General features: G+C 34.0%; 2 protein-coding genes across 4 annotated transcripts; one reads left to right on the top strand and one right to left on the bottom strand.

The window, feature by feature from the left end:
- The first annotated feature begins 4738 nt into the window (after window positions 1-4738).
- LOC131013279 (uncharacterized) lies at window positions 4739-9219 on the top strand. The gene is made up of 8 exons (XM_057941343.1): window positions 4739-5280; window positions 5850-5895; window positions 6225-6274; window positions 6397-6438; window positions 7026-7139; window positions 8450-8528; window positions 8653-8724; window positions 8800-9219. The coding sequence occupies exons 1-8, from the start codon at window positions 4823-4825 to the stop codon at window positions 8845-8847; spliced, it is 909 nt and encodes a 302-aa protein (XP_057797326.1). The 5' UTR covers window positions 4739-4822; the 3' UTR covers window positions 8848-9219.
- A 1392-nt stretch (window positions 9220-10611) lies between these two features.
- Window positions 10612-12694, bottom strand: LOC131013278 (protein FAR1-RELATED SEQUENCE 5-like). Of its 3 annotated transcripts, none has more exons than XM_057941340.1 (2): window positions 12445-12694; window positions 10612-11721 (listed from the first exon to the last, which is right to left on the bottom strand). In XM_057941340.1, exon 2 carries the CDS (start codon window positions 11680-11682, stop codon window positions 10915-10917), a length of 768 nt encoding a protein of 255 aa, XP_057797323.1. In that variant the 5' UTR covers window positions 11683-11721; window positions 12445-12694; the 3' UTR covers window positions 10612-10914. The 3 variants fall into 3 exon arrangements, with proteins under 3 accessions (XP_057797323.1, XP_057797325.1, XP_057797324.1); XM_057941342.1 differs by having other exon boundaries at window positions 10612-12089; window positions 12445-12660; XM_057941341.1 differs by having other exon boundaries at window positions 10612-11737; window positions 12445-12660.
- Between the last annotated feature and the right edge of the window lie 310 nt (window positions 12695-13004).

The following is a 13004-nucleotide window of genomic DNA, read 5'->3' as shown; positions in this document are numbered from 1 at the left end:
GGGGGGGTGGGTGGGTGGGTGGGGGGTCAGTGGTCAGAAAATCAGTTTTTGAGAAAAAAAAAATTGTGGGGGGGTGGGTAGGGGGGTGGGGGGTAGGGGTGGGTCAGTGGTCAGAAAATCAGTTTTTAAAAAATAAAAAAAATAAAAAAATTTGGGGGGGAGGTGGGGGGGTGGGTGGGGGTGGGGTTCTGGGGTGGGGTGGGGTTCAGGGGTGTGGGGTGAAATCTTATGCATTTTTATATGAAACTTTATGCATTTTTATATGAAAGTTCATGCATTCTCGTATGAAACTTTATACATCTAAAATATACCTATTTTGAGAAAATCTATTTTTTTTTTTTTCAAAATTTACATTCCAATTTTACCCCTCTCCAGATTTTGCCTTGAAATGCCTTGTCACGTGTCACCATCTTGATGCGCCACATGTCATAAATTTGTGGTCTAGAGTTGGATCTACGGATCTATTATAAGCATAGGGATCCACCGGAACCCAACCCTATATATATATATATATATATATATATATATATATATATGAAAATTAAGAATTAGACATTATGTATTACTCGTTATATAAAGTTTAGCCATTAAATATAAAACAATTGAAGCAATTACAAGAATTGGAATTAATCGTTTCTAGAATTACTACAAAGCAACAAAATGTGAAAAAGCCACCAGTTGAAAAATAAAAATGAAAAGGAAGAAAAGCAAAATATGAAAATAAAAGGCAATCATAAATAAAAAGGGAGAATAATCCAAAGGAAAAAAGATGGAAAATAAAATTAAAAAATGGAAGAGGGCCCACAAGTGTTAGGTTGAAGCTAGGTGCGAAATGAAACTGGTTTCCTCAATTTCGTTGTTGTACCCAGTTTCGAAAGTTCCAATGCTATTTTCAAAAATTAGAAACTGGGATTTCCACCTGTTGGAGGCACCCTTAACTGCTGCATTGGCTTACTCATCCTGCTGATTCAATAGAACTAGTATGTGCCCGCTCGTGCGATGCACGTATCATCGAAATTGAACAATAGTTTAAATAAATAAATATTAAATAATATAAAAGTAAATATAAACATATATGATCTCAATAAAAAAGAAATTATCCACAATATAATCTCAATAAAAATATCAATCTGAAAACATTCGAATTTTCAATTTTTGAAATATTTTTGAAATAGCAATTAACTGATTTAATTGATAATGTGTATAAATATATAAATTATGAATATCAAAAGCAAGTATAAATGATAATGAGTATCATTATGGATCATATAATATTCTAAGATGTACAAAACTATTTATTTACATATAGTATAACTATAGATTAATATAGTTTTCGAATACATATTTAAATCATATTTATGTGGTCATTTTGTTTATGCTCAAATTTTAAAATAAAGTTACTATAACATATACAATTTTTTTATCAATTGGAAAGTGAAAAAATAAAGGGTTTAACATGAGATATGTATCATTCATTTTCAAAAATAAAATGTATACAATTTCGGTAAATTTAAATAAATGTGCTATTGCAAAATTAAACTCTTCAATTTACTAATATATAGTAACAACATAAAAAAATAAAATGAAAGAATATGGAAAAAGGAATTAAAGAACTGTAACATTTTAAAAATGAGAAATGAGAGAGGATATGATAGAGGAGGGAAGAGAGAGAAGAGAGAAAAAAAATAAATTTGTGACTTTTAAACTATAATAACTTATGGTTTTAAATTTATTTTTTATAATTTTTACATCAAATTAAAGATATTGTTATTATCTTTAATTTAACATCCATATTGAATATTTTTTTATAAATTAAAGTTGATGATTTTAAAAGAGAATCAAAAACTACAAAAAGAAAAATAAAGAGAGAGAAATTTTGGTGGAAAAAAATTTACATTAGACTCCTCTTTTATACTATTATATATAGATTAGTTTTGATTTTTAACTTTTTCATTTAATTAAAATAACAAATTTAAATAACATAATTCTTAAAATTAAAACTACATTAATTTAAAATACGAAAATTAAAATTACATAAATTAGAAATACATAAAATTAAAAAAAAAAAAATCAAACATCCCTAGCTCTCTGTCTCGCTAGGATCACAGCCACCCGTTGTGCATGTATTTCTCGTTGCTTGATTTCATCCTTGACGTATCCATGAATAAAATATTATTGTTATGTATCTCTCGCTTGAGCCGATTGTTTTTCTCATAACTTCAGCGAATTTTGGTGAGATTTATGCGCGTTTCGCCCATGAATTCCACATACTCGGGAGGAGAGATCGAGTCTTCCGATTTTTTGCCCTTTGCCGCCTTGTTACCTATTGGTCGAGAAGAATAAATTTCTTTGCCTATGACTGAAGTAGTGAAATCGCCACTCTCCAACATCTTTGTCCTCTTGAAGGAATGAATGTCGCCTCAGAGGTACAAGGACTTGAACTTTCGGTTCGCCCAGAGAATCCTCCACGCGTTCCACCACTTGAATGGAACGCCCTTATTGCGCGATGTATATAGCGTTTGCTTACGCCTTTTCCCGGATCATGTAGTCGAAATAACCACTTGGCATTGGCTTCTACCCATGTAGCCTCCCAAAGCTTGACCTCGACAGTGACACGGGCCCAATGCGATTTGACTTGGTGGATGGTAGACGACTCGGCCACCGTGACGTTTACTCGATCTAGTACTCGCCCACAATAGGGATCCCCTTTTTGGTCGACACCACGGATGGCATCGGGCGGTGAGATCGGTCTCCTCGAGCGTGTAAGCGTGGCTCTCCCTTTTGTCGCCTCCACTAGCCCGCACCTTCTTCTTGTAGGCCTTTGTGTTCCTCGCTTTTGGTGGTTGTGGCTCCGCCTAGCCATGTCTTTCGCCTTGAGGATCCTTCCCCAAATTCACCGCTAAAAGGTTTGGTTGGTAGTATGGACCGAAAGATCACTAGTCCAAATTTGAAGAAAAATAATGGGGATAGTTGGGATCCATGGAAGAAAAATTTGAGAGAATGAGAGAAAGTTGAGGGAGAATGAGAGAAATTTGAGCAAAAGGATGAGTAGTTAAATACGAGGGAGAAAGATTTTAGTGTGAAAATAGTGTAGAAATAGATAGGTATTTATAGAAGAAAAATAAAATAGAAAAAGGTGAAGTCGCCATTTGAGAAAAGAAGGAAAAAAAATGGCTGAAAATAGTCGTTGCACTCCTGATTTCAAATTTAAATAATTTTTATTTTTAAATTTGTTTAATAGGCGAGTGTAATTCACACATTATTATTTATAAGGAAGAACAAGCTTGACTTATCCCATCGCCTCTGCATCGATTCGGCTGAATCGAATCACCCCATCGAATCAGCCGATATAAATGCTCTTATGCCGTTCTAGCGTAATTCCAAGATATGAAGCTCACCGAATTATCCACTCAATTGTGTTTTATGATGAAAATACATGTTTTTAGCATTATGTTTATGTTTAATATAAATTTTTTAGTCATTTTTATCATAACTAGCATTTGCACTCGTGCAACGCAAGAAAAATATTTTTATATTTTATTATATATAAAATTGATTATCATTTGATTATTATATAAAAATTCCAAATGTATAATTTAAGATAAATATATTTTAGTTTAATATAAAAATAATAAAAAATAATTCATATTAATAAAAAATGATATTGTGAAAAAAGACAACAATATAAGTTAAAAGATAATTGAAAAAAAATAGATTTATTTAAAAAAAAGAGGATAGAGGAGAGAGAATTTTCTTAAATTTTAATCTTTAAATAAATATAATTTTTATATTTTAAATCCAATATTTACATAACATATATCAAATTAAAGCTCTTGTCATGATCTTTAATTTGATATGCATATCAAATATTTTATAATTAGTCGAATTTCACAATTTTAAAAAAGAAATAAAATAGAAAAATAAGAAGTTAAAGAAAAAAAAATATATGTATAGCTTATGAATAAACCTTCAATTTTATTATAACTACTAAATTACCATTCAATTTTGAAATTGAAAACTTCATTTTTAATATAGTACTAGCATTTGCACTCGTGCAACGCACACAAAATATTTTTATATTTTATTATATATAAAATTGATATTAATTTGATTATTATATAAAAACTCTAAATATAATAAAAAAATACTACTATAATTTAAGATAAATATATTTTAGTTTATTATAAAAATAATAAAGAATAATTCATATTAATAAAAATTGATATTGTAAAAAAAAGAAAACAATATAAGTTAAAAGATAATTGAAAAAAAATACTCTTATTCAAAAAAAGAGGAAAGAGGAGAGAGATTTTTCTTAAATTTTAATCTTTAAGTAAATATAGTTTTTATATTTTAAATCCAATATTTACATAACATATACCAAATTAAAGCTCTTGTCATGATCTTTAATTTGATATGCATATCAAATATTTTATAATTAGTCGAATTTCATAATTTTAAAAAAGAAATAAAATAGAAAAATGAGAAGTTAAAAGGAAAAGAAAAAAAAATGTATGACTTATAAATAAACCTTCAATTTTATTCTAACTATAAAATTATCACTCAATTTTAAAATTGATTTGAAATCAATTTGAAATTGAAAATCTAATACAGATAAGATAGATATTTTTAGCATAAGAATAGTAACCAAGACGAGTTTGAAATGATGTTGACTCGTGGTGGTAGTTGGGGTCCACGACATCAAATTCGGAACAGTAGACACACAGAGAGTCGAGTGGCGTTTCCTTGGAGTAAAGTAGAGTCGTGTTTTGAAAGAATTAGGTATAAAGCAGCGAAAGAGTTTGTGCCCAAATCAAGAAAAATGGGCAAGGATAGACCCGCAAACGAAAACGCAGGCAAACGGCGCGCCCACCATAAATCCGATTCGGAATCCGAGCCCGACCCGGACTCTGACTCCGATCACGATTCCGACGGCACCAGGAAACGGAGCAAGCGCCACAGTAGAACCCGGAGCTCCAGCTCCAAGAGAAGGCGCTCCAGGGATTCCGATTCCTATACCTCTTCGTCGCACTCCGATGAAGACTCTTACGATTCCGAGTCGGACGAAGAGGAGAGGAGGCGCCACAGGAGGGAGAGGAGGAGGAGAGAGGAGAAGAAGGAGAGGCGGATGAGAGAGAAGGAGAAGGAGAGGAAGAGGAAGAGGAGGGAAGAGAAGAAGCGGAAGGAGAAGAAGAAAAAGAAGGAGAAAGACAAGGGGCAGAAAGGCGCCGTCACTAATTCCTGGGGGAAGTATGGGATTATTAGAGAGACTGATATGTGGTATGTTAATTTGCTCACAATTTCACCTTTTGCTTACATGTTAGGGAGTAGGCTGTTCAATTCATGGCGTTGAAAGAATGATGAATATCTTCTTGTCCTTTGTGGTTGAGGCTGAAGAGTAGCTTTGAGATGGTTATATGCTGCAAAATTGATTTCTTTATTATTATTATTATTTTTATTTTTTTTTGGAAAATAGATGGTTTTATATAAGGTTAGAGACTGCTTAGCTTGTGTTGTTTCTGCTAGCCTAGCTTTAGTTGATCGGGGTCTGTTTCTTTCGTGTCATGATAAATTAACACCATGTTTCTACTGGAAAACAATAGAGAAAATGAAAGGAAGTTAAAATGCTTGCGCAGGGGAAAGGGCGAACATCCTTCATTTTTTACATGATAAGATTATTCTGTGCCTCAAATATTTTTTTCCCTTAATCTTGCAATAACTGTGAGCTGCTATGCTCATTTTTTATGATTACTGCTTTTGGTTCCATTTCTTAGAATTTTATCGATTAACTGTTAAGTACCTTGTTGGGTTACTTTTGATGTAGTATCCATTAACATGATTTATTGTAGGAATAAGCGACCTGAGTTTACTGCATGGTTAGCAGAAGTGAAAAAGGTATTCTTTTGGATGAACTTATCAGCTTCCTTTACTACAGTTGTGTACTTGTGTTCCTTGTGAAAATTCTTGTTCTTGTATTGTTCCCATGGAATTTTAATAGTGTTCTTTATCATTGTTTTGTTCACTATATATGGCTGATGGTTCTCTCAAAGTATTTTTGTATGCTTTCCATTTTTTTTATACTGAGGAAGATATGTCTAGCAACGAAAGTTTCCATAGAACAGCAGCCTGCATATGTTTTGGGACAGACCTATTCTATCCATTGTTTTTTAGACTTTGGGGGGAGTGATTCCGTTTATGATACTTTCTGATTTTTCTGTTAACAGGTCAACCTGGAAAGTCTAGCCAATTGGGAAGAGAAGCAGCTCTTCAAAGAGTAATTTCTTGTACCTGAAAATAAGCTTGACACTTAGTGTCAAAATGACTTGACCATTCTTCCTTTGTACAATATGCTTTTATTGATGGACTAAAATTTCCTAATGCTTGTCTTCTCTGCAGCTTCATGGAAGATCATAACACAGCAACCTTCCCATCTAAAAAGTTAGTCCTCTTTCCTTTTTTACTATGCTACCTCTCAAACTTTATTGGTTTGGACACATATTTTCTTATTCCTCTTTAAGATGTTTTCTTATCGTTTCTTTCGTTGTGGCCTTTTGATAACGAGCGCCGACCATGAGTGGTTTACAAGCTGTCGTGAATTATTAGTTGCTGCTTTATGTTTTTATTTATTTTCCAGTTATGGTTTAGTATCAGTTACATTTTTATTTAAGAGTCAGGCCCATGCTTTTGCATGGGCTTTAGAGTAGGGTTTGCAACTATTAGTTATAGATTCTATTATCATTGACATTGTTAGGGTAGCTTTTGTTGATTGGGATTTTGGGACGGTATAATTACCGTAGGCCTCAGTTTGAGCAGTTCTCTTTGCAATATATCTTTTGTTTTCCGGCGTCATTCACCTTTACTCCATCACCTTTAATGGATTGTTTTTGTCGATTCTGTTATTTCATTTACCTATGTTTTTATAGTATTATTTGGGGGTATCCTCTGCTCAGACATGCAAGTACGATTGTCGCCAGCTCCATTACTTATTTCTGGTGCATGAATGATTCTTGTTCTTATGTGTGCAGGTATTATAACCTCGATGCTTATTACAAACATAAAATAGAAAAGGAAGTCAAAAAGGGATTTGCTAAAGTGCAGGAGTCCGAACGTACTGTATTCAATGATGAAGAACAGCGCAGGTGAAAAATCTTTTTCCGTTGAGTTTTACATTCTCTGATCATTACTGAATATTGTGATTACAAACCACTAGTTCTAGCATTGTTTTGAAAAATTTATGGTTCAACGACTTTTCATTAGTTTACTTTCATAATCCAAGTTTAATTTGGCTAAATTTAACAAACTGATGAAGTAAGAGTTGGGTTGAGAGCTATAAATTGCTCTTGTTTGGTTTTTAGAATTGTTGTGCAATTAGTGCCACTTTTAGTAAAATCGTAATTACATAGATATGTTTACATTTCAATATGATAAGAATCATAAGATATCTCTTTCTAGAAATATTTGTTATCATTTTTAATTTTGGATATTCAGTAATGCAGAATGGCACTATTAAAGAAGGATTTAATGTCTGAAAGTTCATTCATGATGAGTTATATCTTAATATCTTATAGAACTAACTAATATTGTATTTTTATATGGAAATCCAATAGTACAGAATGACATAATTAGTAAAGGATTTTGTTTTTTTAAAGTGAATTTGGTTTGTTTTTCAGATTACTTTACTATGATATTATCTGATAATTTCTGTGAATATTTCATGAATAAAAAGGCTTGTAATTCTGATTCTAGCACTGAAAACGTTCAAAAGAACAAAACTGCATCCTTCTACTTCTACTTGTTAGGATCGAATTTATGATTTTAAGTTTTTGTTTTCGGCCTGAAAGCTCTGTAAGTGTGAGCAAACTTGGTCAAGAATTTATAGAGTTAACTGTAACTGGCCATTCTCCATAGTCTTGATTTGAAGCTGCCCTTTTCTCATAAAGAGACTTAAAGCATGTGTTAGAAATAATTGAGGAATCCTACTGACAGCCCATTTATGCCTGACAGTATCTTATCGATTACTGAGTACAATATCTAGTTTGCTTAGGTGATATCATTCTTGTTTTTATTGCTCTCAATGGATTTTATTCAATAACTTAGTGCGACATTGAAATTTTATCTTGAAATGCCTTCCAGTCTGCATATGACTGAATGTTGTAAACTGCCTTTTCTGAAAAAAATAATTTCTGTTCACCCCCTCGGGAAGGAAAAGTTTATTTGGTATCAGCAACATGTGTCGAGGAATCATTCTCGTTTGGCTCCATTTCATTCACTACGTACTTAACCACTTGATGTTGAAACTGTCTAATGACTATTTGTATGTATTGCAAGTGACCGGTTGTATTTTCAGTTTGAGTTTCTTGCCAACTTTGATCTTCGATGATCTTTAGTCCGACACACAGTCCAGGGCTGAAGTCCATAATGTTCTTCCTTGCAATGTCCTCTGTTACAGGCTAGAACTGCAGAAAGAGCGTGAAAGACAAAAAGAGGAACAGGTGCAAGCATTACAGCAGTCGATGCAGTCTGGAATGGTATGCTGTTTATGAATAATTTTCTTCATCATTATTTTTTCTTTCTATATTTATTTTTCTCCCACTTGGAGGCATGATTGACAAATGTGTTGGCTTCATTCTCATTCTCGTTTGATATTTTTAGGCTCAAGCAATGAAAGAGCAAGCCCAACTCAGGGAAGAGATGGCTTATCAATATAAGCTTGGCAACTTTGAGGTGAGGTGACCGTTGTGTCAATATGATCCATCCCTACCGTGTCTGCTAACAGGGGTTTTCCTTTAAAATTTGTAGGCGGCAGCTGCTATTCAAAGAAGGTTGGATCCCGATGTTGCTACCTGAGGAACTATTTGATGCTTCTTGGATCTCTTTTGATGCGTTTATACTACCCAAAAAGTAGAGCGAAGCGGTTTTTAGGAGTAAGATCTGAGACGTTGGGACAGATGCTGATGCTTCAGTTTGCGTCTGAAGAATATGATCTTTCTTGTTTACGTTAGGTTTCTGTATCACAGGTGCCTTCTTTCATATTCATCTTCCAAATTTTGGGATGTAGTAGCTGTAGATTCCGTAGAATTTGTGCCTGAAACTGATGATAGAGGATATGTTTAATACATATATGGTGTGAGACCACTTTGTTAAATATTTTTAGTCGCTGGAGAAAGTTACAGATATTGAAGCTGCTAGCCATATAAATGAACGAATTCTTTTTTTTCATTGATGAAGGTTAATATTCCTGAAATTGCACTTATTTATCAGAAATTTGGGAAAATTTTAGAATAATTTATTGCATTACATTTTGTCGTAAAACTGTGCGCTTATACACCAAGACATTGAAGCTTTGGATTATGCCAAGACTTTTTCAAATGACATTTGAACTGAGTTTGAATATAAATTAGCATGATGTAGTTTTATTTTGTTTACTTATCAAATGAAATTACAAATTTACAATCTGGTTTGCTATGTGCGTGAATATGTTTATGAAATTGAGCTCAACTTAACTACTTACGATCGGGTTCGTGCCAGTACTTCCTTTCCAAAATCTTGCTTATAATGGAACATAGCTCTTAATATATTTTTAGAAGCTAACACAATAACTTAGACACTGAAAATCTGAGCAATGTGCAGGAAACTAGATGAAATTATACAAAAATGGGTTGCTGGATTCTCGAAATAAAAGATACTAATAGCCTAACAGTTTGAATAGGTGGTATACATATATCAAAACAAGCATTCAGAATTGATGATGGGGAATATATGAAATGACAAAACCACCCTGCTATAAACAAAGCTTTCAATGAAGTAAACTGAACACGTAGTTTTTGGGGAAAGTCTATAACTCCAGCAAAGATACTCTCCTCAGCACAAAACATACTCTCCAAGAAGCATTATTGGAATAATCTCTTGCTCAAACATGAATGAAAAAGAAACTACTTCAGAATTAAATGCAGTGACAACAATGGCTGCATGAGAATTCACACCAGTGGAAAAACAAAAAAGTTACTCTTCCATGTGCATGAGAATTCATTACTTACCACATGAGGAGCTAATCACTGCAGCTTTCCTGTAAACTTTGCTGATGCCGGAAACCGGTGCCACTTATAGATGATGTAGCAAGGGACCAACGATTCTGCTTCAGTAATTCAATTTATATGGCCACAATTGCAAAGAATCTTACATCAATAGAATCTATGTTAATGATTCAGTTGAAAACAGCAAACCACTGAGACATACTGGGAGAGATTACACTCCTTCCCTAGATAATAATCAGGTTAACACAAGGATTCTGTTTCTCAATAAATAGCCTAATAGAATCTGTCTATCATCTGCAAACACTACTGTCCTAATAAATGAAGATGACGAGATCCATATATATGGCAGACTAAAGCATTAGAATAGAAAGCCCACATGGTCAAAAGAGCACTATCATATAACCCAACAGCTGGGAAAAAAAGGCATTGCCGACAGTAAAAGTAATGGGCTAATTTGATAAGTGTGGTACAAAAATGTGTGAGAAGGACTTACCAGCTTGCACATTACGGAATCTATTAACCAAAAAATTGATATACACGACAGATTACAAACATGTAACCACCGAGAGAGAAGGTGTTTTCCCTGTAAAGTAATTCATAACTCTTATCAAAATTTTGAATTCATGAGACATGTAAAACCCTCTCAATTCATATTCAATTGATAGTGCACACAATACACACTCTGAGCCCACTATTCCTACAACAAATGTACAGAGGACTAAAAAAGGCAATGTAAACTAGTTCATATCAATCCAGACCTAAGTTGGGGATAAAAGTTTGAAAAAACTTTAATCAACTATAGTTCTAGAAACTTTCTCCATCCAACAGAAATCTTCATACTGGTTTTTTTTCCTTCTATTGTCGGCACAACATGATTTTATCAACAGAATCTAGGATCTAGTTGATCTTTCGTTTCCATCTCTCTGACGCTGTTCATAATGTTTTGGATCTTCTTTCCAAGTGATTGATTGTGTTCCTCAATGTGTTCGAATATCATTTCCAAATGCCTTTTGTATGTCGCAACCTTCTTTTTTTCAATTGCCAGCTGTTGCGATAGTTCCCGGATTTTATCGTGCTCATTGGGGTATTGATCATAAATGAGATCCCTTCGGCCTTTACCGGGAGTTAGAGGATGAGTATGCTCCTTTACAAATTTTGTAACTGTCCATTTACCCGAACTTACTTTTCTAACTAAAATCATGGCTCTGCAACCAACCCTTGTCTCAACCCTTTGGCGTACGATCTTCTCTCGTTTGTCAGGCATCCTGAAGCCCTCTTTGTTGCAAACCAGTGCCCGACCAATGGCAGTTCCATCACGCCTTGATCGAGAAAGCTTGCTGACACGGATGACAAAACCAACTCTTGTCGCATATGAGTTATAAAAAGCATGTGCTGCAGCTTCAGACTCAAACTCTTGGCCCACATATGGTTCATCAATAGGAGTGACGCAATTAACATCCTGCAACTCATCCAGTTGAAACAAATCCCTCTCGGAGGAATCTTCGTCCACTTTAATATCTAGTCCGTGCTGGAGCACCCCGTCAGCAGAACTCCCGACAATTGTATCGTCATCATCTGTTCTTCCTTCATAATTAGTAGAACTTCCTACTACTTCGCCATTTACATCACCATTTATCTCATAATCCATCAAAATCTTGAGCAATAACTAGCTCCTACTTCAAGAACCCTGATATTAAGAAATTCTGCAAATTAGGATCGCCTTCAGCTGGAAGGACATCAAGAATTCTCTCAAGTTTCTACAATCACTTCAAGAACTCTACCAGCTTAATAATTAGAAAATTAATTCCAAAAATTTCGACTTTTATCGACATATAAATACTGCTGGATCATTTTAGTATACTTCAGACATCTATAATTTATTTGATGCACCTTTCACAATAAAAATGCTATAAAGAAGCCCTTTTTTGTATCCATACAGTTCAAAACCCTAAACATGTAGATGTAGCCATTACTTCATACCAAAAAAATTGATGCTTTTCTTCTTCTTCTTCTTTTCTCTCGACAAAAATGCCTATCTCCTTGCCTTGAAACAGTCTAAAGCTCAACTAATTAGAAAATCAATCTTATATCTTGGAAACAGAAAATCAAAATAGAGTGAAAAAAGAAACAATTGCTTTCCCATGTTCAACCCTTGAAGTTTTACGCATTGGTTGCATTAAAATTCCAAAAAACGAGGAGTAACATACAATAGAATATAAATCACATGTTTGCAATCTCCGACATTCATGAGTTACAAGATTGGAAAATAAAAAATATCTTCATTGTAACACGCACAAAAAACATAAAAGGAAAAGAAGAGGATTGAGCAGATAGGTATGGACGATCACTCCTGATCCGCGATAATCAACGGAGAAACGAAATCGAATCGGAGAAGAAGAAGAAAGCATACCGGAGGCGGCGGCGTAGGGAGAGATTGGCGTCGCCGCCGCTGACTTTGAGGAGGCGAAGTGGCCAGTGTCCGAAACAAGTGGGGCCGCAGCACGAGCAATTGAGAGTGAGTTAAGAGGGTTGGGATTTGCGACTACCATTTTATATGCGAGGGCAATTCCGTCCTTTTCAAAATATGACATGAATTTAGTTGAGTTGAGGATATCACTAGACCTATTTTTTGTACGACTATTATTTCTGTCTTCCTTCTTGTCTCAAAAATTCATCTGCTGCCTACGCCTTTATAATATACTTTCTCTGTCCCCAATAACTATTTCCTTTTAAAACAAATTCTATACTCGATCTTATATTTATAATTTTTATATTACTCTCTTCGTCCCGTAAAGCTTGAATGGTAGTATTACTTTTCAGGCTGTCCCTCGAAATTTGAGCACTTTTTTTATATGACAATTTTTTTTACATTTGTTCACTTTTTTTTCCCCTACAACATTTAACACACAAAATACTAACTCCTTAAAATTCATGCTGAAAAGAAATTGCACAAGCTTCGCAGGACGGAGG

Source organism: Salvia miltiorrhiza, chromosome 2, assembly GCF_028751815.1.
Source record: "Salvia miltiorrhiza cultivar Shanhuang (shh) chromosome 2, IMPLAD_Smil_shh, whole genome shotgun sequence".
Classification (NCBI taxonomy): domain Eukaryota; kingdom Viridiplantae; phylum Streptophyta; class Magnoliopsida; order Lamiales; family Lamiaceae; genus Salvia; species Salvia miltiorrhiza.
Note: the sequence above shows the minus strand (reverse complement) of the source record. Positions and strands in the feature narration are given on the sequence as shown.

Excerpts from the sequence above, each read along its gene's own strand:
- LOC131013279 (XM_057941343.1), top strand. The coding sequence starts at position 4,823 with ATGGGCAAGGATAGACCCGCAAACGAAAACGCAGGCAAACGGCGCGCC. Across the intron at positions 6,275-6,396 it reads GAGAAGCAGCTCTTCAAAGA|CTTCATGGAAGATCATAACA; the intron begins GTAATTTCTTGT and ends TCTTCTCTGCAG. Across the intron at positions 8,725-8,799 it reads ATAAGCTTGGCAACTTTGAG|GCGGCAGCTGCTATTCAAAG; the intron begins GTGAGGTGACCG and ends TAAAATTTGTAG.
- LOC131013278 (XM_057941340.1), bottom strand. The coding sequence starts at position 11,682 with ATGGATTATGAGATAAATGGTGATGTAAATGGCGAAGTAGTAGGAAGT.